The sequence below is a fragment of the Somniosus microcephalus genome, chromosome 32 (assembly GCF_052327205.1).
Source record: "Somniosus microcephalus isolate GS21.2 chromosome 32, FLI_Smic_1.0, whole genome shotgun sequence".
Classification (NCBI taxonomy): Eukaryota; Metazoa; Chordata; class Chondrichthyes; order Squaliformes; family Somniosidae; genus Somniosus; species Somniosus microcephalus.
The window spans coordinates 14,614,623-14,638,249 of NC_141018.1; the positions used below are offsets into that span (position 1 = coordinate 14,614,623).

Below are 23,627 nucleotides of genomic sequence, written 5' to 3' on the forward strand. Positions count from 1 at the left end.
CGTGTCATCTGTCAAGAATTTTTGAAAAAAGAAATTTCATCGCTGGCGGCTGAAGGCTGTAGGTAGAAACAATGGTAAGTTAACATTTTCTAACACTTTACACTCACCTCACATACTTACCACTCCACACTTGCACCCATCACTCACCTCTACATCGCACTTTCAGACCCCTCCGACCCCCGCAGTCCCACTGCTCGCCTCCTGCACCCCGACAGGGTTCCCCCAGGTCGGGAAACCCGCACTTCAGGACAAAAAATGGGGATAATCCTATTTTCTGCCTGTTAACTACCTGTTAACAGGCAGTTAATAGGCTTTAATCCCTTTCCCGCCTCAAAGAGCAGTATTGTTGGTCTAACCGATTTTGTCAATGTCCAATTCTATTTCCCCCCCAAAAAACTTTCTTCCTGATACACAGAAACCACCTAGACGGCACTCCTCTCTTTTTTTTTAAATAAAAATTTGATTATTCCTTTAACCATCAGGTAAATTTTCCCATCTTGAGTGCTTGAAACAGCAACTCATATCAATTTATCTTATCAATTCCAATTTCAGAAACAAATGATACACAGGCTTAGTGGTTTTACATTGGAGACAGAAGTGCTCACAATTACTACAGAGGTAACTTCCATATCTCCCCCTCTTGAGCACTCTGTCTCAGAAGATAACAAATGACCCTGAATGGGTTACGTCTGAGCCCTTGAAGGGCAAAATCTTAAGTCCAAATCGTCACCATGCTGGATCAATTGCTTGGACAGCAACCTCCATATGGTTCGGGAAACCGTGCTCCCCTGTTTATAAGAAAAAAGAAACAGAGAATCTATTATGATTCTGCTTAAGAGCCCAAGGGGTTCATTTGTCAATTCATAATTTCCTTCTGTCACCATGGGGAAATATCCACTTAAATCAAGAAACTTTAATAATGCCCCATATAAATTTACATTCAGTAATCAAAAGTGTTTGCTTGGTGAATAAAGAAAACAGCTGTCAGCTTATAAGAAGACGGAGCGAAACATTGTCAGACGTCATTGCCTCACTTCACGCAAATTTAAGAAAACTTTGCCAAAGAACCAAACACATCTTAATTTTTTTTTAAATATTTGCCTCAGTCTTTGTACCTTTTAAAACTTGCACAACATTTCAGGATGCAATTAAAGTCATAAATAAATTTCAGTTTCTCCTTTAGTTCCAATTTGCAAAACGTGAGCCACGAAGGCACAAAAATGTTACCAAATTTTTATCCATCATAAATATTAAAAATCAGTTAAAAACATTCTGTGAACCAATTCTATTCCAACTACAGGATGCCTTCCCCTTTTTTTCCAATCTGAAAGCCTTGGGCTGGATTTTGTCAGCCCCGAGGAGGCGGGTATGGAGGCGGGACTTGGGGAATTTGGGGGCTGGTGGGAAACCCGCCCCCATCCCGCCTCCGTGCCCTCTTGCCAGGAGGCGGGAAGCCGTCCTGCCCCGGCTCCCGTCTCCTTGAGGCGGGAAAGGGATTAAAGCCAATTAACTGCCTGTTGACAGGTAGTTAACAGGCAGAAAATAGGATTATTCCCCTTTTACCTTCCCAAGTGCAGGCTTCCTGACCTCGGGGAACCCCGCCAGGGTGGAGAAGATGAGTAGGAGGTCAGCGGGGGTCGGAAGGGTCTGAAAGTGCAATGTAGAGGTGAGTGATGGGTGCAAGTGTGGAGTGGTAAGTATGTAAGGTAAGTGTAAAGTGTTAGAAAATGTTCACTTACCTTTGTTTCTGCCTACAGCCTTCAGCCGCTGAGAAGCCAGAGTCCTGACATCTCCATTGTAGATTTCACAGACTGGCTGTTGGATCCTCCGATACAACAGCCAGGTGATTTCTGCAAAGTTGAAAGGTTTGATGAGTCCTGAACACAAGGACTCATCAAACTACACAGAATGTCAGTGTGTGACAGCTTCACAGAGCTGTCAAACGTTGACATTTCTTCTTTCAAAAAATCTTGACAGATGACACGTCATATGTTGACGTGCTCTGTCAATGACTTCCCCCTAATTGGCCTGCTGAGCCCTCTGGTTGGTCAGAAGTTGATGGAGGTGGGACTGAAACCCGGCAAGCAGTAGTCCTGCCTCCAAAAGCTTCCCATTGACAAAATCCAGCCCCTTATGTCCGGAACTAGGAACTCACCCACAATTTAAAATAATCAGAATTTCACTGTGGCCACGATGAAAGTTGGGTTTACACCATTTAATAGGTTAGTTTAACCTCAATAGTTCCAATTTAATTCAGAACAATATTTTATTGACTAAACACAATACAGAACAGATAAAATAAAACAAAATAGCACGTACTTACAGTAAATTACATCTTTCCTTTTCTTTCTTCAGGTGTTTTTCCAAATGACTGTAACAATATTGATTATAACAGAACAAAAAATTATTTTTTCAGTGAAACAGAACTTTTAAGACTCTGACACAAAAGGGAACAGAGGGCGGAGCCACAGCCAGTGGCACCAAAAACAAAAACAAAAACAGGCATTTTAAAGCGGTGCTACACTGAAATCTTGCAGCTTTTACAGGTAGAAAAGGGAGAGAATCTTTCCCTTTCTCCTTCTTTATTCCATCATAGACTGTCTTTGCCTTTTTTTTTCCTCAAACCAATTTTCAGTTTCTGATGTTTGCTGCTCAACCTCATCTGCAAAAGCAGTCAATTATAACCAAGACGTATTGGTTCCCCTTTGATTCTTCTGAAACTGGTCAATGTGATCAATCTGCAAATTTCTCTCTCTCTACCCTATCAGTTCCCCTTAATATCTTGAAAACTTCGATCAAATCCTCCCCCTTTTTTTAAATTCCAAGGAATGCAACCATAGTTTGTGTAATTTCCCCTCGTAATTTAACCCTTGGATTCTGGTAAATCTACACTGCGCTCCCTCCAAGCCCAACATATCCTTCCTAAGGTGTGGTCTAAACAGGGCTTTGTATAGCTGTAGCATAACCTCTACCCCCTTGTATTTTAGTCTTCTAGATATAAAGCCCAGCATTTCATCAGCCTTTCTAATTATTTGCTGTACCTGTCCATGACATTTTAATGATCTGTGTACCTGGACCTCCAGGTCTCTTTGGATCGCCACTGTTTCTAGCTTTTCACGATTTAAAAAGTAATTTGTTCTATCGTTTTGAGGTCCAAAATGGATGACCTCACATTTGCGACATTGAAATCCATTTACCACAGTTTTGCCCATTTATTTAATCTATTAATATCTCCTTGTAATGTTATGCTTCCATCTACACTGCTTACATTGGTCTATCTTTGGCAGATTTGCAGTAACAGCGCTTTGTAATTGTTGACATTGATTTAAAATAAGACCACGCATCTTTAAACATTTTTTTTAACTCTACTCCAATTAGAACAAGATGTTTCGAAGAGTTCAAATTCATTTTCTACCGTAACTTCAAGGCTGAAACTTGGGATTGAAACTTACCTTTTGTAAAACAAACTTTTTGCTTTTCTCAGTTGCACAAGTAAACCTTAGTCAAAATAAATCCACACCAGCGTTTTAAACTTAAAATGTAATTCAGAGTTTTTCCCCCAATTCTGGGTGCAAAATCTAAAATTAAAATGAACATAATCAACTATATTCACACTTCCATGCAACTTAGAAATATATAATTTCTAATGATTTTGTATCTCTGGCCCTTTCAACATTGTTTGAGTTAACCACCCTTAATTCTGAGACCTTTTATATGAGTCCACATCTGGACTGCGCGAAAACGACACTAACTGCTTATCTCTCGTCCTTTCCCCTTTGGATTTGGCCCCTATTGGAGGTGACCAGTCTCCCCTATTTTTCCTTCCATTGATCCCTGCAATGGGTTATAAACTCAAAATGCCAAAATTTATGTGATATTCCCTGGTCGCAATCCATAAAACATTCACACACACACACAACCTCGGAAATGTTTTCCTTTAAAAAAAAATAAAAACAAAGCATGCTGACGACATTTATCCTATTTCTTCCTCACAGCGATCCTATTTCTTTAACTTTGGCTGTGGGCTTTTTAACTTCTTTCTCCTTTAACTAACCCTTTTGTTGCACATCCAGTGTTCAACCCAGGGTTTTTTTTATTAGCTGCTATTTACTCCACAAACTTGTAAGGCAATATCACGCCTGCAGCAGCAGTGAAGCATCCTTGTCTGTCAAGGCGTCTGCCTGCTGTAGCAATCGAACTTTATTTAATAACTGAGTTGGGTCTCCTATTCCCTCTATTTGGGCAACTGGCCACTAAGTTGGTACAAATCTGAAAGGGTCAGATCCCGAATTACTTCTTTATCTTTGTATTCATGTACTACTTGACTTTCCCTGTTTGTCGCTCCTCCTGTGCGCAGGTGTTTGGTAACTATGGGGCATCTTAACAGACCTGTGTACCCCCCGTACTATCTCCTGTTTTAGACCGGGTATAATCGGTAACACTCCCTGGATTAATACTGATACTACAAGTACCACTTCCCCCCTGCTTGGCATCAGAAGCCTCCACCTTCAGTGGTCTTCCGAACTGTGGGGGGCGCTGTTGGGAGGACCGGATCATCCTTGTCATCGTCACTACCGGATTCCTCTTCGTGAGTGTCAAAGACAAGGCTGCCAATCTAACTTCTAATTCTTTCATCTTTTTCTTGTCCTCTGCTCTTCCCCGTCTCTCCTCTCGCCACTGCCTGACCACCTCTCGCTCCTTGTTTTCCTTGCGACAAATTCCAGAGTTCCCGATAAGCTATTTCGGTATTTTCCAATTTTCCCAACGTCTTAACGATTGTTTCTGAAGAACTCTGCAGCTGGAAGCGTATTTGAGTTATTTCTTGGTGGATCTCCAACTGTTGGTTGGCGGCTGATCTCCATTCTGCCTGTACAGCTCTCAATTCAGTTTTCTATCTCTCTGCCTGTAGAGTCTGAACCTGGTACTCTCTTTAGTGAATTTCTCATTCAAACCATTGCCATTATGCAGTTGGTCTTTTTTGTTTTCTTACTTTTTTTTCATTCATATTTCGATTATCACACTTCATTGTACGGTCTCTATAAGGGTCACTGTTCCCCTCCTCAAAAGGTGCTTCCCGAGTGTTCTTTTGGACGTAACTTTCTGCCCACAACATCCACGATAATGCTCCTTTATTTTTTGTTTAAATTTTTATTTTACAGCTGTTTCTTATTTGGCCCTCTCCTTCTTGGACTCGGCCTTTATTGAAGGTGATCAGTCTCCAATTTCCCCACTTACAACAACCCCCCCTTTTCTATGATGCCTGTAAGAGATTGAGAACTATATGATTAGCACAGTGATCTCCCAGCCTAGAAATTCGGTTGGTAGCGCCGGCGATTAGCGCCTAAAGAGCCCGAGAATTGGGGCGTTACCCAATTTTCGGGCGGGCGCAGTGAATATAGCGCCACCTCCCATATTGAGTATCCTTTTAGTGCTGGCGCTAACACTTTGCGCGCGCCCGCGGGCGCAGGCAGATCATGACGTCATTTCAGTGTGCAACGCCTTTTTGGCGCCCCGGACCATATATTCGGTGGTACCCGCAACCTTTCCGCCTGGCGCTATTAGTGACAGTTGGATGGAGCGTTCCCAGGCCCTTCTCGGACTCGGGGGGCGCTATTTAAAGGGGACAGCACTAGTATAAAAGCTGCAGCCATTTGGGCTGGCCATTCTGATTGTTGCTGGAGAGAGCTGCTGACCTTCTGTTGGACAGTACTTTTCTCATTGAGCCTTCGGAGGCACTGGCACTGGCAGCTTGAGGGCCCGGCTCCCGAGCTGGTGATGCAGCATCTGAAAGCAGGGAGGTGGAAGAGTGGCTTTAGCAAAAGGGCAGCTTGGCAGCAAGGGATGCCAGATTGCGGCAAGGCCATGACATAGCTCCACAGTGAGAAAGCATGCTGGCGGGGGGAACAAGTGGAAGGAGACAGTTGTAAAAGGTGAGAACCTTACCATCGCTGTCGACAATGGGGTCGGCAGCTGCAGTGGTTACAGGACCACTCAGACGTCCTCCAAGAATCTGGTGGACTCTCTCCTCGAGATCCATGAGAGTGATCACTTGTGGAGGTCCTCCACCGGTGCGAAGCTGGTCTTTGCAAATCCTCACCAGCTTGGACTGCAGGGGAAAGGAGGGGAAGTTATGTTACATGATGCCCTGAGTGATCATCTCATGCCCCCCATGGTGGAAGAGCCCTTTCATGATGCCCTGAGTGATCATCTCATGCCCCCCATGGTGCAAGAGCCCTTACATGACGCCTTGAGTCAAATGTGCATGTGTGTGCCCAGAAAGGGCCATGGGTGCTTGCTGGCAGATGGCCAATGGGGCACAGCCCACCCTGCAACCATAAAGTCAGGTGCAAATGAAGGGATGCAGAAGTTTGCAGAAACAACACTCACCCTCATGACCCGAGTGAGGTCGTTGAATTTCTTTCTGCATTGGACAGGGCTCCTGGTCACCATGCTGCTGGAGTTGACCCTCTGGCATACATCCCTCCAAGCTCGTCGGTAGTCCTTATGATTCGGCCTCCTGCCATTGTCTGGGTAGAGAACATCTCGCCGGCGCTCCACTGCGGCCACCAATTGCTCCAGAGCCTCATTGGTGAAGCGCTCTGCTCTCTGTCTCACCTTCTCCATCTGGTCCAAGTTTTTAGCGCCAGAGAAGGGCCTGCGCCGATTCTGAGGCCTGCAAGGCACAGAGTGTGGATGCTGAAGCTGACTGACCCACCCCTTTAAGAGCTGGCCGGCGCCTGGAAGTCTCGTGGTCATCGGTAATTGAGAGCACCTGCGCTGCGCCCGTCCGCTCCAATATTGGGTTGCGCCGGAAGTTTAGCGCCTTAGGAGTCCCGTGTAACACCTGAATTCGTGCCTCAATCACCTTTAGGGACGATGCAACCCAATATCGCGCCAGGTGGCGATAAGTTGCGTCTGGCTATAAACTTTGCGCTGCGCCAATTCTAACGCCCCAAGCGGGGCTATACCCAATTTCTAGGCCCATATAACTTGGTATCTGCTGTACCCCCTTATCAAACTGGATACTGATACTATTCATACGTGTATGTGTTCTTTATCCTGTGTTGTGCTGCATCAACTTGCTTTGTTGACAGTGGAAGTAGTCCACCTCCTGCCCCAGAGCTCGCTCATAATTGAAGTTCGACTTCAGTCTGGTCTCAACACCCCCGGTTTTCAAAAAGCAACAGGTTCAGGTCCTTCGCTCGGCTCGCCAAATATTGTTTAAACAAAATTCCGTTGTTCACTTGAGTCATAATGAATTCAGTCTTATGGTAATAATCACTTTATTTTTTCTACTTTAAAAAGCAATCTAAAGCAGAGTATAATTTCTTCAGAGTATAACACAATTTACAAGCGAAGTTTTGTCAACAGATTTGAACGTAGGCATGAGCTCATCCTTGTCCGTTTCTCTCCTCTAAAACTTAACACAAAAGCTTTTTTAGACACTGTTTTCTGCTTATCAAACTGGAACTGGCATTGCCTTATATGGTAGTCGCTGGTTAATGCAGTGTCATTCAGCCGATTCTTATGCACACAAGTTTACACGGAATGTTCAGTCACAGAACGTTCAGACATGGTATGTTCAGTCATGGAACATTATGACATAGATCGCTCAGACACGGGTCGTTCAGCCACAGGACGCTCAGACACGGAAAGGTCAGACACGGGACATGCAAGATGCAAGATGTGGCTGTGAGTGTTGCAGCTGTGGTAAGGTTGTGAGGGTGAAGTTAAGCTATGGGTGTGAGGTGTGAGTGGTGATAGGCAGAGGTTGTTGGTAGGTAAGTGATGGGGGTGTGGTACATTGAGCAGTGTATGCAGCTTGTGGTGCAGATGGTGGGATATGGCATTTGCTGAAGACTTCACTCACCTTGACCACCCTTGTAAGATCATTAAAGTTGTTTCAGCACTGTATGGCCGACCTTGGCACCACAGTGCTGGCAGTCACATGTGCGGCTATCTCCTGCCACATCCTTTGGGCGGTGTATGCCGAATAATAATAATAATAATACTTCTTCATCTTCTTCCCTCCTGTGCCACACAGTACAGTGAATTAGACTGGACCCGATATTGGCCCACCTGTTGAGCATTAAGCCAATGAGAAGAGCGTTAATGCTGAAATCATGTTAAAGAGCAGTGAGCACGAATTTTGCATTCTACATAGACCATTTTGAGGTGGGACAGCTTAACATTATTAGGCCTTATTGCCCGTTTCTTGGCTCTATCCAATTTCTAGACCAATCTGTTTTAGTGGTGTTGGTTGAGGGATAAATATTGGCCAGGACACCGAGGAAAACTCCCCTCCTCTTCTTTGAAATAGTGACCATGGGACCTTTTATGTTCACCTGAGTGGGTAGACGGGGCCTCGGTTTAACATCTTATCTGAAAGATGGCACCTCCGACAGTGCAGTACTCCCTCAGTACTGCAGTAGGAGGGTCAGCCTAGATTTTTGTGCTGAAGTCTCTGGAGTGGGACTTGAACCCGTGACCTGGTGACTCAGAGGCGAGAGTGCTACCACAGCTGACAGTTGTATTCGATGTTTGACAAAATAAGAGATCTTTGACAATAGTAATGGTAATAGAATTACGGGGAATGTGGCTACAAGGATAGAGAGATGATTGGAGGGCAGAAAGCCAAGGCTAGAGATAAAGGGAAGTTTCTCAAACTGGGAAGATGGGGCGAGTGGTGTCTCATCGAGTGGGGCTGCTCTTAGTCACTGCATATAGAAATCATCTAGACCTCAGAATTGAGGGAACAATATTGAAACTTGCTGAGGCTGCACATTGTGGAGAATGGGAAACTGCAATGAGGATTATCAAAGACTGACGGGGGACAGAGGCCAGTGGGATGGGCAGATAGGTGGCAGATGCAGTTCAGTGTACAAAATTAAGTGACACATTTTGGAAGTAAGAATATGAAAAGGAAATGAGCTTAATGGGGATTTTAAAGGGAATAGCAGAGTAGCCTTGCTTTGCAGCCACCCAAGTCATTAAAGGTGGCAGCACCAGTAAATAAGACCATATAAAAAGCAAACTGAATCTTCGGTTTTGTATCTAGTGGCAGAGAATACAAAAGTAAGATGGTGATGTTGAACATGTTCAAGGCCTTAGTTAGGATGAGGATGGAGTATTGTGCACAGTTTTGGCCATCCTATTATAGGAAGGATGCAGTAATGTTTGAAAGAGTACAGCACAGACTCAGACGGATCTTATCAGGGGTGAGGGGATCATGAAGTCAGTGAGATTATAACAAGAGAGCCCGGATTTATGATAATCACAAATATTAATAAGGAGGTCAGAAAAAATGTGCTTAGAATGTGGAATTCTCTGCCTCTACAAAAAAACTAGGAAAAGAAGGAATGGGGAGTGAGGAGGATTAAACTAGGTGGCTCATGTGGAGAAAAACACTGGTACAACCTCGATGGGCCAAATGGCCTGTTGCTGCTCTCGAACTGTCTACGAGGTGATGCACCTTCCCCCGGCGGTACGTGAGGCTGTGGCGGAGTTTCAGCGGAAGGGCCACTCTTGACCCTTCTGACCGCCTCGTCGGTTCGGTGACCCGAAGGAGCTAGGGATGGTGAGCGGGTCGTTGTTGAAGAAGCGGCTAGTGAGTTCAGGTGGGAGCTGGGCTGGGAGCCAGGGCTCACCAAAAACGACCTCTTTGATCTGCCCTAATATCTCCTTATATATGGCTCGGTGTCAAAATGTGTCTGTTAACGCTCCTGTGAAGAAACTTGGGACGTTTTACTGCGTTAAAGGCGCTATATAAATGCAAGTTGTTGTTGTTACTGTACCCATTGACTCAGCAAGTGTGAAGGCAGTTAGGATTTCACGTGTTCTTTCAACTCCTCCATCTTAAATTCAATAATGATTGAGCGGCGGCAGAAATTTTAATTTCTCCTGAACTTTACCACCCGTCATATGGGCAGAGATCGCATCAGATAGAAGCCAAGTGGTTTTACAGAACACACTTGGCCCAAGTGACCACCTGGACTGGTATTGAGCGCCCGAGGGGATCGGAGAGGAATTTTCCAGGTTATTTCTTTCCCTTTTTTGGCCCTGGGGTTTTTCTCTGATTGTTTTTTGTTGCCTCTCTCAGGAGATTACATGGCTGTGGGAGCGGGGTAGGAAGTGTGTAGTCAAGATGCTCCCGCCATCATATTGTGGGGCAGGCTTGATGGACCAGTTAGTCTGTTCCTGCCCTTCAATTCCGTATCTTCGTCAATTTCTGTTCCTCTTCCCAAATTGGACAAAAAGCAGCCGGGATATGAACTTCCTGAACATGGGAAAGATCAGGAGAGAACGAAAGCTGCATGTTCCTCAAATGTAAAACTTGTAAAAGCTTTGCTCGTTGATTGACTTGGACTTAGTCAGGATCTCCAGCACTGGTAACAATGCCCTTTTCCACGTGTTCTTTCACCTCCTCAATCTTAAATTCAATAATAACGAGAGGTTGTAATCTCGCCTTTGCTGCTCCTGTTAATCATTACCTCCGGAGCTGCACTATGGAATCTCGCAGGCGTTGACAGTTCTTGGCTAACGCTCTAGTGATTCCGCTCTGGCTTGGGGCAGAGTGACCGTGTGGTCATCACTGTGTCTCCGACCAATTGAGCGGCGGCAGAAATTTGCCCAGGAATGTTTGGAGGTGGATTCAAAGCAGGATGCGGGCGTGAGGTGGAGCTGAGATTTTGCCATTATTGCGGTGTTCACTTTGTTTTCATGTATTATGCAGAGGTGGTTTCGCGGTCGGTCTGTGCAGCTCGAAGGAGCACGCCGCAGAGAAATATCAGTGTGTAAAACAGGTTTCCCCCCCTCCAGCCCCGATCAGCTCTGATCAGGAATTTTCGACCTCCCTAATGACCGTCCCCAAGGAGCCCCCGGTTGCGGCTCCTACCGCTGGTCTCCCCTCACGCCCGGCGGCAAGGCTGTCAATTTGGCCGACAAAATGATAATAAGGCCCCGCCGTTATGTAAAGGATAGCAAGAATATGGAATTCTCGTCCCCAAAACACTGTGGCTGCTGGGGGTCAATTGGAGCTTTCAAGACTGAGCTCGATAGATTGTTGGGTAAGGAAGGGCATCAAGGGATAAGGATCAAAGGCAGGTAAATGGATTAGAGAGACACAGCAGCCATGATCTAATTGAATAGCGATCAGCCCGAGAGGCTGAATGGTCTGCTCCTGTTGCTCCTGCTGGTTAAACCTGTTTCAATCTGCACACCAATCATCCACTGGCCCAGTAATTACACCCAAATTTAACCATCTACCAGGGAGTTATATATTGAGTATTTAAGTATCCTAAAGTCAGCCATGGCTCAGTGGGAACACTCTCGCCTCTGAGTCACAAGGTTGTGGGTTCAAGTCCCACTCCAGAGGCTTGAGCACAATAATCCAGGCTGACACTCCAGTGCAGCGCTGAGGGAGTGCTGCACTGTTGGAGGTGCCGTCTTTCGGATGAGATGTTAAACTGAGGCCCCGTCTGCTCTCTCAGATGAATGTAAAACATCCCATGGTGCTATTTGAAGAAGAGTAGGGGAGTTCTCCTGGTTTCCCGGCCAACATTTAGCCCTCAATTAACATCACTAAAACAAATTATCTGATCAATTGCTGTTTGTGGGACTTGCTGTGTGCAAATTGGCTGCCACGTTTCACTTGAACAATAACTACATTTCAAAAGTTCCCCACTGGTTGTGAAGTGCTTTAGGACATCTTGAGGGTGTGAAAGGTGCAATTTAAATACAAGTTCTATTCTCCGCCCCCTCGCCCTCCCACATACCAGATGTTAAAAAATATGGGTTCGGGTTAGGCACTATGATCATCAAAGACCTGTTTGTCTTGATTTAAGGAGGGGAACAAGCGTTCAGCATTTGTTATGCACAGGGGTGTGACTGTATTCCCACAGTGGGGGAGGACCTTCTTCTTAGGCAGTCCCTCGGAACCAAGGATGACTTGCTTCCACGTTAAAGATGAGTCCAATGCGGGACCTACAGTCTCTGTCACAGGTGGGGTAGACGGTGGGTGGGGTGCTTGGGTTGACGTGCGTTCCTTGCGCTGCCTGCGCTTGGCTTCCGCTTGCTCCCGGCGAAGTGACTCGACGTGTTCGGTGCCTTCCCAGATGCTTCTCCTCCACTTTGTGCGGTCTTGGGCCAGGGATTCCCAGGTGTCGGTGGGGATGTTACACTTTTTCAAGGAGGCTTTGAGGGTGTCCTTGAAGTGTTTCCTCTGCCCACCTGGGGCTCTCTTGCCGTGCCGGAGCTCCGAGTAGAGCGCTTGTTTTGGGAGTCTCGTATCGGGCATGCGGACAATGTGACCCGTCCATCAGAGCTGATTGAGCGTGGTTAAAGCTTTGATGCTGGGGATGTTGGCCTGAGCAAGAACACTGACGGTGCACCTATCCTACCAATGGATTTGCAGGATCTTGTGGAGGCAGCATTGGTGGTACCTCTCCAGTGCTTTGAGGTGCCTGCCGTACATGGTCCATGTCTCTGAGGCATACAGCAGGGCAGGTATCACTGCTGCCCTGTAGACCATGAGCTTGGTGCTGGGTTTGAGGTCCTGGTCTTCAAACACTCTCTTCCTCAGGCAAGTGAAGGCTGCACTGGCACACTGAAGGCGGTGTTGGACTTCGTCATCGACGTCTGCCCTTGTTGACAGTAGGCTTCCGAGGTATGGAAAGTGGTCCACGTTGTCCAAGGCCTTGTCATGGATTTTGATAATCTAGGGGCAGTACTGTGTGGCGGGGGCAGGTTGGTAGAGGACCTTTGTCTTACGGATGTTTAGTGTAAGGCCTTAAGCAGATGCTGGCAGTCATGTTGCTCTGAAGGTTTATTTTCTGATCCTCTGTAGTTTTTCTGAACTTCCAGGTGTGAAGCGCAGACAGTGAGTCAGCGGGGAGAGGAGCTGTGAGCTGGGAGAAGCAGTGCCCACTGAAGCCAGGGCCAGGACTCTGCGTGGAAATTAGAGACCGGTATTATCATCAGGCTCCAACCATTCCAGCTTTTGTATTGCTTGTTGAGAAGAGTCTTCATTTACTGAATGTAAAGTTGGAATTCAGGGACTCTTGTCGAAACCAGATTTATGTTTTACAATCTGAAAGCTGTGTCTCTTTTAACTCTCACAGTGCCGGGATTCTGTGTTCCTTGAGATTTCACATCTTAATCCCTTGGTATTCGGGCTGGTGAGCTGTCAAGAGCAGTGATGTAATACATTAAAAAATCTAAATATAAAAGTTTTAAAAGCATTCTTGTTCACTCCCTCTCTCCCCATTCTTCTCTCCCCGCATTCGTTCCTTTTCTTTTCCTTTCCCCAGTTTTCCCTCCACCTCTCTGTAAGGCATTCCCGGCTCACTCTGATCCCGGCTCACTCCGCTGGGCTCTCGGCTCTCACTTGCCTTCAGGTCATTGAGTTATGTAGAGGGCTGGGGCGGGGAAGGTTGTGTTTGGCTCCTACACCTATTCTTAAATGTTTGTTCGCTTAGCTGAACCTTGGCTGAGCTCGGCACCATCTGCACGCAATGGAGAGATGGGCAGCGGGTCAGAAACATTACAAGGTATGTTATATATTATATTATATTATTACCTGTATCACACCAGGTCACTGATCTCCCAGCGACAAAATCTATCTTAACTTGAAGTTTGTAATCTGTTAACCTCGCCAAATTGCCGATGGGACTGGGGTTGGCACTGCCACGGCCATGGAACACTCCCACTCTGTGACTGAGGAGTTAACACCTTAAATGCTGGTCTGACACAAAGCAATCGAACTAGTCCAGTGTCTTCAGTTTTTGAGTCACTGCTCAGAATGCGGATGGTTGGAGTTTTACACAGAATTACATAGAATATACAGTATAGAAACAGGCCAAATGAGTGTGTGCTAGGGTTTATACTCCACACCAGTCCCCTCCCATTCCAGCTACCTCACCCCAGCCTTTCAGAATATCTTTCTATTCCCCTTTCTCTCATGTACTCATCGAGTTTCCTGTTGAAAGCATCTAAGCTATTTGCCGCAAACACTTCCCGTGGTAGCGAGTTCCACATTCAACTATTTGCCCCCTTGCATATCTGTTGCAGAATAAGTATTAATATGTGGATCTATTTTAAAAGCTCACCATGGCTATTTTTACACTGCTGAGGGAAACAATAGTAACTGCAGCTCATTTCAAAACAGACAACCCAGTTTGTATACAGTGTAAGTTTGATGATTGCACCATGGAGTATCTTTCCCATTGAATTCTTTTTGTGTATTTTACATGTAAATAAACCTGAACAGCAGTTTTAACCTGTTTAAACCACTTTTAACAGTTTAACAATCCCTGCATCTGACTCATTACTAAGGTGCCATTTCCTGGTATATTCAATCTAATTAAAGCCCACCACAGTAGAAACAGCTATAATTACAGCCCTGTATAATGATTGAAGACTCCAGCAAATGACATCACAGTGACTATGTATGAGCGTGTTAAGAATAAGTTACATTTGTCGGAGTGTCGCATTCCTTTATTTGATCAGTTTCATTATCTTGCTGTTTCTCAGATGTCCTCCACAGAGAAAACTGTTCTGATCAAACCCTCACTGAGTGAAGCCCAGGCTGGTGAGTTGGTTGGACGATTGTACGGTCTGAAGGTCTCCAGTGTCCAACCATTGCCCAGTTACGATGACCAGAACTTCCACATCCTGGTGTCTGAGACCCAGGGGAACGGAGATCACAGTAAGAGCTATGTCCTCAAAGTGATGAACACTTCCAATAGCCAAGATGCTGATTCAGTTGAAGTACAAACACGAATCATGATGTTTCTGAACAAGAAAGGTTTCCCTTCGCCCACAGCAATCCCAACCATTGATGGCAAGATTATGTCATTGGAGACAATTGGTGAGTATCATTTATTGGTTACTGTACATTGGGTTCAGGTCATGGTTGATTTCAATTACACACCTCTTTAAAGGTTTGAAATTCAGCTTTTAATAAATGTCCATATTTGCATGATTCCTTGTACACACTATAAATAATTAGAAATCAGTATCTATTTATATTGTTTAGCTTCCGAAAGATTAAGCCAACTAATTTAGCAAGAATGCTGTGCTCCTACCTTTTACAGATTGCGGGGACGTCCATAAGGCCCACATGGTCCGGTTACTGATCTACCTTCCTGGAACTCCATTGGCCGAAATCCCCGCAGGCCCACAGATCTTGTACAAAGCTGGCCGAACTCTTGCTCAAATGAACAAGGCTCTTGAAGTAAGTCAGTGTACTCTGCCTCAAGAATTGTCCTTTAAAAGGGCCGTGCATGGCACACATGGAAACTGTGATGCAAATCAATCTCTTTGTGTAGGTCAGATCAAAGACGCATCCTATTGTAACAAATCAGACTTGCTTTGGAGCTTCTTTAGCCTGACACCACATAATACATTATGAAGGGATTGTTTAAAAAGCTTTCCTTGTTATATATGGGCTGTGGGCATTATAGGAGTGATTCCAAGCATGAAACAGCAGGAAGTCTGATATCACAATAGCTGGATATTGGAAAGCTCTGGTCATTACAGATTTATCTGTTTTTTGTTTTAAAAAATGTGGAAAGTGTCCAGGTGTCCCACATATTTCTAACTCGGAGAGTCCTGGATGGTGATTATAGCCAGAGCCAAGGCAATATGGAAGATGTGTCCTCTTTTATTGTGCTGTGGCCCATTGGGAGAAGGTTTCACCCAATACACAATGGCCACAGTAGAAGAAGGCACCACCCAATACACAATAACCCATTGGGAGAAGGGACTACCCAATACACGATAGCCCATTGGGAGAAGGGACCACCCGATGCACAATGGCCAATTGGGAGGAGGGACCACCCAATACATGATAGCCCATTAGAAGAATGATTCCAGTCAGGAATGGAGTCTGATCCCTGGTGGTTTAGTGTCATATAATATCAATTTTCCATGCTGATTTTGGGTGGGGAACATCTGTATCGAATCCCTGGCAGTGTAGACTGAGTTTACCTCAGTTTCCCTTTATCTACAGTGCAAGGAGGTGTCCATCTTGGTCCAGCCTCATCTCCTGGGTCAAAAATGAACTTTGTCAGTATCTGAACTTGGACCTATTGATGTTGAATTGTACAGAATTCCACAACAAATCCACAGGAGTTTTTGATCCCACACAGCACGATTGATGTATTGGTGGGGAGAAAGTAATGGATTTGTCCAATTGTTAGGAATTCCAGCATCCTACCCTGAAGAGTCTGCAGCAAGAAGATTTCCTCTGGCATCTTTCAAACACTCACATGCTGGACAAGTACCTGTACGCAGTGGAGGAAGGCAGCAATCGCCGAGTTGTGGAGCAAATCATTCAGCAATTCAAGGCAAAGATACTTCCAAATCTCAGCAAGTTTGGTAAAAGTAAGTGCCCACCTCCCTTGGCCCTGAAGCCTACGGGGTTGCGAGTCACCTTGGGCGGTAGCGCTAACCGGGCGGTGTCAGTGGGCCGTCAGTTATACGCCCGCTGGATATTCTGATCCACTGTAATCAATGGAATCGAATATCGGGCGGGACGTGCAACGGGCGCCTGAAACGATAACGTCCATTTTGGGCCGCCGCACAAGACGCATTTCTACCCCGACAGTTCTTAATACTTAAATAACAACAGAAAATGCTGGAAAAACTCAGCAGGCCCGGCAACATCCGTGGAGAGAGAAACAGAGTCAACGTTTCACGTCGAAACCCTTCGTCAAGACTGAAAAAGCACAGGAAATGAAACGGATTAAAAGGCCAGTTTGGGGGCTGGGAGAGAACAAAAGAGAAGTGAAGAGACATTAAGAGGTATTCAAAACCAGACGAGATGGTGATAGGACTAGTGGAGACAAAAGACGGCTCTAGATTAGGTGTGAAATGCGCTGGCAGAATGAGAGGCAGCTGCCATGTGGGAGAGAGAAAAAGGGGGAAGGGCACAAAACAAAGGTGTGGATAAAAATATATAAAAATGTAATAGGGGCCGAGGTTATGATCTGAAATTGTTGAACTCGATATTGAGTCTGGAGGGCTGTAAAGTGCCTAATCGGAAGATGAGGTGGCCCCCTCAGGTGGACATAAAAGATTCCACGGCACTATTTGAAGAAGAGCAGGAGAGTTCTCCCCGGTGCCCTGGCCAATATTTATCCCTCAATCAACAAAGATCTTAATACTTTCCATGTGAGGCCGAGAGAAAGCAAGAGTGAATCTCCACCAGCCCCCAAGTGGTGGTTATTTGTTTGTTGATATGACTTTTATGGCTGTACTTTGGAGTCTGCAATTAGGACTAAGAATTTCCATCAGGCTGGAGTCGCTGCACGTCTGAACTTATTTTCTTTGTACAAAAGATTAAGAGGAGACATAATCCAGTTCTTTAACCTAAAAGCCGACTGGGTAATTCAGATGCAAGCAGTTTACTTAACTTTGGGCTGTGAGGTCAGAAATATGGAACTAACAAACCTCAGGCTAGATTTCGGGTTAGAAAGATTTTTTTCCCGTATACAGTAGGGGACAGGTTGAGAAGACTACCAGTTACTGGTGGCTCTGGAGCTGACCCAGCAACCTAGAGGTCGCGAGTTCAAACTCCACCACGGCAACTTGCGAAAATAAATGGCATAAATCTGGTCATTTATGGGCTGGCACCAGAAAAGCTGGAGTGAGCCTGTCACCACTCTGGTCTACCCATGCCTCCAGTCCAAGCTTAGTATCAGCCTCGGCTCAGTGGTCGAGCTCTTGTCTCTGAGCCACAAAGCCATGGGTTCAAGCCCCACTCCAGGACTTGAGCACATAATCTGGGCTAGCAGTGCACTGTCGGAGGTGCCGTCTTTCAGATAAGACGTTAAACCAAGGTCCCATCTGCCCCCTCAGATTCCACCGCACTATTTGAAGAAGAGCAGGGGAGTTCTCCCCGGTGTCCTGGCCAATATTTATCCCTGAACCAACAGATTATAGGTCATTGTCTCATTACTGTTTGTTGGAGCTTGCTGTGCACAAGTTAGTTAGTTAGTTCTTTCTTTCTTGATAACTAGGAATAGGCAATGATTATCTGGTTGCATTAGAATTGAAGGTTTAAGGATATGAAGTCACTTCTATAGTCAGAGCAGGTGGCCCTCACCTGTGCAGGTACAACAGAAGGAGGCACCACACAGACTTGAAGAAAATCAGAATGAGCTCTGGAAAAATACCTGTAGGAGAAAGGTGGACAATAATTTTAATTTTAAAGCCAGTGGCCCTCTTTCGGTCCTTTTGAAGACCCAGGACTGCACCCATTGTCAGCTCTCAGCCTAAGGAGACCATGTTGACTGGAACTCCAGAGGTAGCCCAGGAACATCCCCAGACATACCCATGATGCTGTCCACGGACATGGGGGATGGCGCAGCACTAACACTAAGATTCACCTCATATCCCTCCATGGCCTCGCCTCTACCTATCTCTGTAACCTCCTCATACCCTACCCCACTTCAAGATCTCTGCGCTCATCCAATTCTGGCCTCTTGTGCATCCCCAATTTCCTTCACTCCTCCATTGCTGGCCGAGCCTTCAGCCGCCTAGGTACTAAGCTCTGCAATTTCCTCCCTAAACCTCTCTGCCTCCACCTCCCTCTCCTCAAGTCGCTCATTAAAACCTACCTCTTTGAAAAAGCACTTTATCAACTGTCCTAATATCCCCTTCTATGGCTCGGTGTCAAATTTTGTCTGATAACGCTCTTATTTTTAAAAATTCGTTCCTGGGATGTGGGCGTCGCTGACAAGGCCAGCATTTATTGCCCATCCCTAATTGCCCTCGAAGGTGGCGGTGAGCCGCCTTCTTGAACCGCTGCAGTCCGTGTGGTGAAGGTACTCCCACAGTGCTGTTAGGGAGGGAGTTCCAGGATTTTGACCCAGCGGCGATGAAGGTACGCGATATATTTCCAAGTCAGGAGGGTGTGTAACTTGGAGGGAAATTTGAAGGTGGTGGTGTTCCCATGCGCCTGCTGCCCTTGTCCTTCTAGGTGGAAGAGGTCGCGGGTTTGGGAGGTACTGCCGAAGAAGCCTTGGCGAGTTGCTGCAATGCATCTTATAGATGGTACACACTGCAGCCACGGTACGCCGGTGGTGGAGGGAGTGAATGTTTAAGGTGGTGGATGGGGTGCCAATCAAGCGGATAGCTTTGTCCCGGATGGTGTCGAGCTTCTTGTGTGTTGTTGGAGCTGCACTCATCCAGGCAAGTGGAGAATATTTCATCACACTCCTTACTTGTGCCTTGTAGATGGTGGAAAGGCTTTGGGGAGTCAGGTGAGACACTCGCTGCAGAATGCCTAGCCTCTGACCTGCTCTTGTTGCCACAGTATTTATGTGGCTGGTCCAGTTAAGTTTCTGGTCAGTGGTGACCCCCCAGGATGTTGATGGTGGGGGATTCAGCAATGGTAATGCCATTAAACTTCAAAGGGAGGTGGTTAGACTCTCTCTTGTTGGAGATAGTCATTACCCGCCACTTGTGTGGCGCGAATGTTACCGGCCACTTATCAGCCCAGGCCTGAATGTTGTCTAGGTTTTGCTGCATGTGGGCATGGACTGCTTCATTATATGAGCAGTTGCAAATGGAACTGAACACTGTACAATCATCAGCGAACCTCCCCACTTCTGACGATGGTTGGGCCTAGGACACTGCCCTGTGGAACTCCTGCAGCGATGTCCTGGGGCCGAGATGATTGACCTCCAACAACCACAACCATCTTCATTTGTGCTAGGTATGACTCCAGCCGGTGGGGAGTTTCCCCCCTGATTCCCATTGACTTCAGTTTTACTAGGGCTCCTTGATGCCACACTCAAATGCTGCCTTGATGTCAAGGGCAGTCACTCTCACCTCACCTTTGGAATTCAGTTCTTTGGTCCATGTTTGGACCAAGGCTGTAATGAGGTCTGGAGCTGAGTGGTCCTTGCAGAACCCAAACTGAGCATCGGAGAGCAGGTTATTGGTGAGTAAGTGCCGCCTGATCGCACTGTCGACAACACCTTCCATCACTGTCGCTGATGATTGAGAGTAGACTGATGGGGTGGTATTTGGCCGGATTGGATTTGTCCTGCGCTTTGTGGACAGGACATACCTAGGCAGTTTTCCTCATTGTCGGGTAGTTGCCAGTATCGTAGCTGTACTGGAACAGCTTGGCTGGAGGCGCGGCTAGTTCTGGAGCACAAGTCTTCAGCACGATAGCCGGGATGTTGTCGGGGTCCATAGCCTTTGCTGTATCCAGTGTGCTCAGCTGTTTCTTGATATCACATGGAGTGAATCGAATTGGCTGAAGACTGGCTTCTGTGATGGTGGGGACCTCAGGAGGAGGCTGATATGGATCATCCACTTGGCACTGAAGATGGTTGCAAATGCTTCAGCCTTGTCTTTTGCACTCACGTGCTGAGCGCCGCCATCATTGAGGATGGGAATGTTCATGGAGCCTCCTCCTCCCGTTAGTTGTTTAATTGTCCACCACCATTCACGACTGGATGTAGCAGGACTTCAGAGCTTTGATCTGATCATTGATTGTGGGATCGCTTAGCTCTGTCTATAGCATGCAGCTTCCATTGTTTAGCATGTATGTAGCCCTGTGTTGCAGCTTCCCCAGGTTGGCACCTCATTTTTAGGTACGCCTGGTGATGGTCCTGGCATACTCTTCTACACTCCTTATTGAACCAGGTTTGGTTCCCTGGCTTGATGGTAGCGGTAGAGTGAGGGATATGCCAGGCCGTGAGGTTACAGATTGTGGTGGAAAACAATTCTGCTGCTGCTGATGGCCCACAGCGCCTCATGGATGCCCAGTTTTGAGCTACTAGATCTATTTTAAATCTATCCCATTTAGCATGGTGATAGTGCCACACAACACAATGGAGGGTATCTTCAGTATGAAGACGGGACTTCGTCTCCACAATGACTCTGCGGTGGTCCATTGCTACCAATACTGTCACGGACAGATGCATCTGCGACAGGTAGATTGGTGAGGACGAGGTCAAGTAGGTTTTTCCCTCATGTTGGCTCTCTCACCACCTGTCACAGGTCCAGTCTGGCAGCTGTGTCCTTCAGGACTCGGCCAGCTCAGTCAGTATTGGTGCTACCAAGTCAATCTTGGTGATGGATTTGAAGTCTTTCAGAGTACATTCTGTGCCCTTGCTACCCTCAGTGCTTCTTCCAAGTGGTGTTCAACATGAAGGAGTACTGATTCATCAGCTGAGGGAGGGCAGTAGGTGGTAATCAGCAGGAGGATTCCTTGCCCATGCTTGACCTGAAGCCATGAGACTTTATGGGGTCTGGAGTCAATGTTGAGGACTCCCAGGGCCACTCCCGACTGTATTCCCTGTACCACCACCTCTGGTGGGTCTGTCCTGCCAGGGGGACAGGACATACCCAGGGATGGCGATGGAGGAGTCTGGGACATTGGCTGAAAGGTATGATTCTGTGAGTATGACTATGTCAGGCTGTTGCTTGACTAGTCTGTGGGACAGCTCTCCCAATTTTGACACAAGTCCCCAGATGTTGGTGAGGAGGACTTTGCAGGGTCGACGGAGCTGGATGTGTCTTGGGACATTTTACTACGTTAATGGCGCTATATAAATGCAGGTTGTTGTTGCTGCTGCCTCCACCTGGGATTCGGGCCATTTTAAACAGGGTAGAATCCGGGAAGGTTTTGCTTTTGCCCCAAATTGCCTCCCCTTCACCCTCCGGTACAGGGCTTCCACGTAACCTCTGCCCCGGCTCCCCATTGGAATTGCAGGGCCAAAGGATTCAATATATTTCCAGCCGACCTCCCGTGGCGTTGCTGACACTGATTCAGGCGATACGGTAAAGTGTGACTGCCAGGGTGTGACGAAGCGAGTGTGACGCTTTAAGAAGCACCTGCTACATAACAAGACTTTCAATAGAGCTTCTTATTAAGTTATAATTTAAGTGTTGTCTTTAGTTATGGATGATAAAACATTGCAACGCTTGTGTCTTTCACAGGCATTAATCACGGGGACTTCAGTCATACCAACATTCTGGTGCAGCCCGTTCATTCTTCAGCTGATCACTCCAACCCAACTCGCCCACAGCAGGAGTTGGATATTTCTGGTATACTGGATTTCAGTGACGTGAGCTATGGTTATTGTGTATATGACGTGGCCATATCCATAATGTATTTGATGCTCGAGAGCAAGGATCCCATAAAAGCTGGGGGCCACATTCTCGCAGGCTTCGAGAGTGTGACCCCTTTAGCCCCCGAGGAGCGAGATGCCTTGTTTTTGCTGGTTCTTTGCAGGTTTTCTCAATCGCTGGTTCTCGCAAGATATAATATTTTGCTTTACCCAGAAAACGAAGAGTATCTTTTGACCACAGGAAGAACGGGCTGGAAGCATTTACACCAGCTCTGGGGGTTGGGTAAAGAGGCAGTAGAGAAGATTTGGTTTGAGACAGCCAAGTCCTACTGCACCTGATGTCGACCCTATTGGTTCTGTGTTGGCCCAGGCACACTGACCTCTAGGATAAGAATGGCACTTTTAAGAGAGGAATCATTGAATAAAAAATCAAGCAATATATCCACTACCTGGAATTCTATAAGTGCTTTAAGTTACGAATTATTTAGCTAAATTTGTAAACCATTTTTCACTCCCTTTATGCCTGCCTTTCTGTTACTGTACCATCCTCAGCTGAAATAAGGGCCCAATCTGTAGACCTCTCTACAACCACTTAGTCTCACTCCGGAATTTCCTCTGCCCAATCTCAAAATAGTGTATCTAACCACCGTGAGGTGTGACCCTGGGCAATTGGCCTTGCTAATCTCCAAACCTGATTGTCCTGAGACCAAATCATGGAATTAATGTCCTCTGAACCACATACAGTCGCTGACTATATTATGGGTGATTTTGATTTGATTGTGTAAAATGCTACGATGTGAATAGGACTGAAATTCCACAAAATATCTCCTCCCTCCACATCCTGATTTGCAAGTCACTCTGCGACGGTTTTGATTGAGTTATTTACATTGGACAGTTCAACAATGGAATCAATGATCCAAGAATCTGCTGTGAATAGTACTTGAGGCAGCCACTGGAAATCCAAGGTAGCACAAGACTGTTACACTGCAGAGCAGTTACTGGAGATACTTTTTCTATACTGCCACGTTTCTTCAAATCAAAAGTACTTCATTGGCTGTAAACGGGTTTGGGACGTCCTGAGGTCATGAAAGGTGTGATATAAGTCCAAGTTCTTTCTTTCTTTCTTATCTAAACAGTTATGGAAAGATATGGTGCTCCTTATGTTACTGGCCGAGACACTGAAAGATGCCACAATTTTAAATATACCAAAACATGAACTATATCTGAATTTTATGCTGTAATGTTCGTGGACCCAATGTTTATTAAAACATGCAAACAATAGCACACATCTATCGAAAGTCTTGTTTTTTTTTTGGTGAATAGTTTCAGATTGAAGAGCCAGATCTCCAGATGTGTCCAAGGTGCCAGATTCTGGGACCAACTCCAATGACCCACGCGGCACAAAATATCCGGGATGAGCCCATTCCTCGTCCTCCAGGCCGTACATCAACAACTCTGGTGTGTGGAGGTGTTTGATCAGGATCTGATGTTACAGACAGTGGCCAGGCTGTCGAACACATTCTTCCCATTAAACAC

The 23,627-nt window shown here is 46.2% G+C and overlaps 1 protein-coding gene across 8 annotated transcripts; it reads left to right on the forward strand.

The window, feature by feature from the left end:
• The first annotated feature begins 4,505 nt into the window (after nt 1-4,505).
• LOC147097284 (hydroxylysine kinase-like) lies at nt 4,506-23,383 on the forward strand. 8 transcript variants are annotated; one of them, XM_085972105.1, is made up of 7 exons: nt 4,506-4,588; nt 12,862-12,965; nt 13,476-13,547; nt 14,530-14,866; nt 15,093-15,232; nt 16,200-16,383; nt 21,961-23,383. In XM_085972105.1, exons 3-7 carry the CDS (start codon nt 13,512-13,514, stop codon nt 22,428-22,430), a joined length of 1,167 nt encoding a protein of 388 aa, XP_085828231.1. In that variant the 5' UTR covers nt 4,506-4,588; nt 12,862-12,965; nt 13,476-13,511; the 3' UTR covers nt 22,431-23,383. The 8 variants fall into 8 exon arrangements, with proteins under 8 accessions (XP_085828231.1, XP_085828230.1, XP_085828232.1 ...); XM_085972104.1 differs by lacking the exon at nt 4,506-4,588 and adding an exon at nt 9,852-10,035; XM_085972106.1 differs by lacking the exon at nt 4,506-4,588 and adding an exon at nt 10,290-10,388.
• Nucleotides 23,384-23,627: the final 244 nt, after the last annotated feature.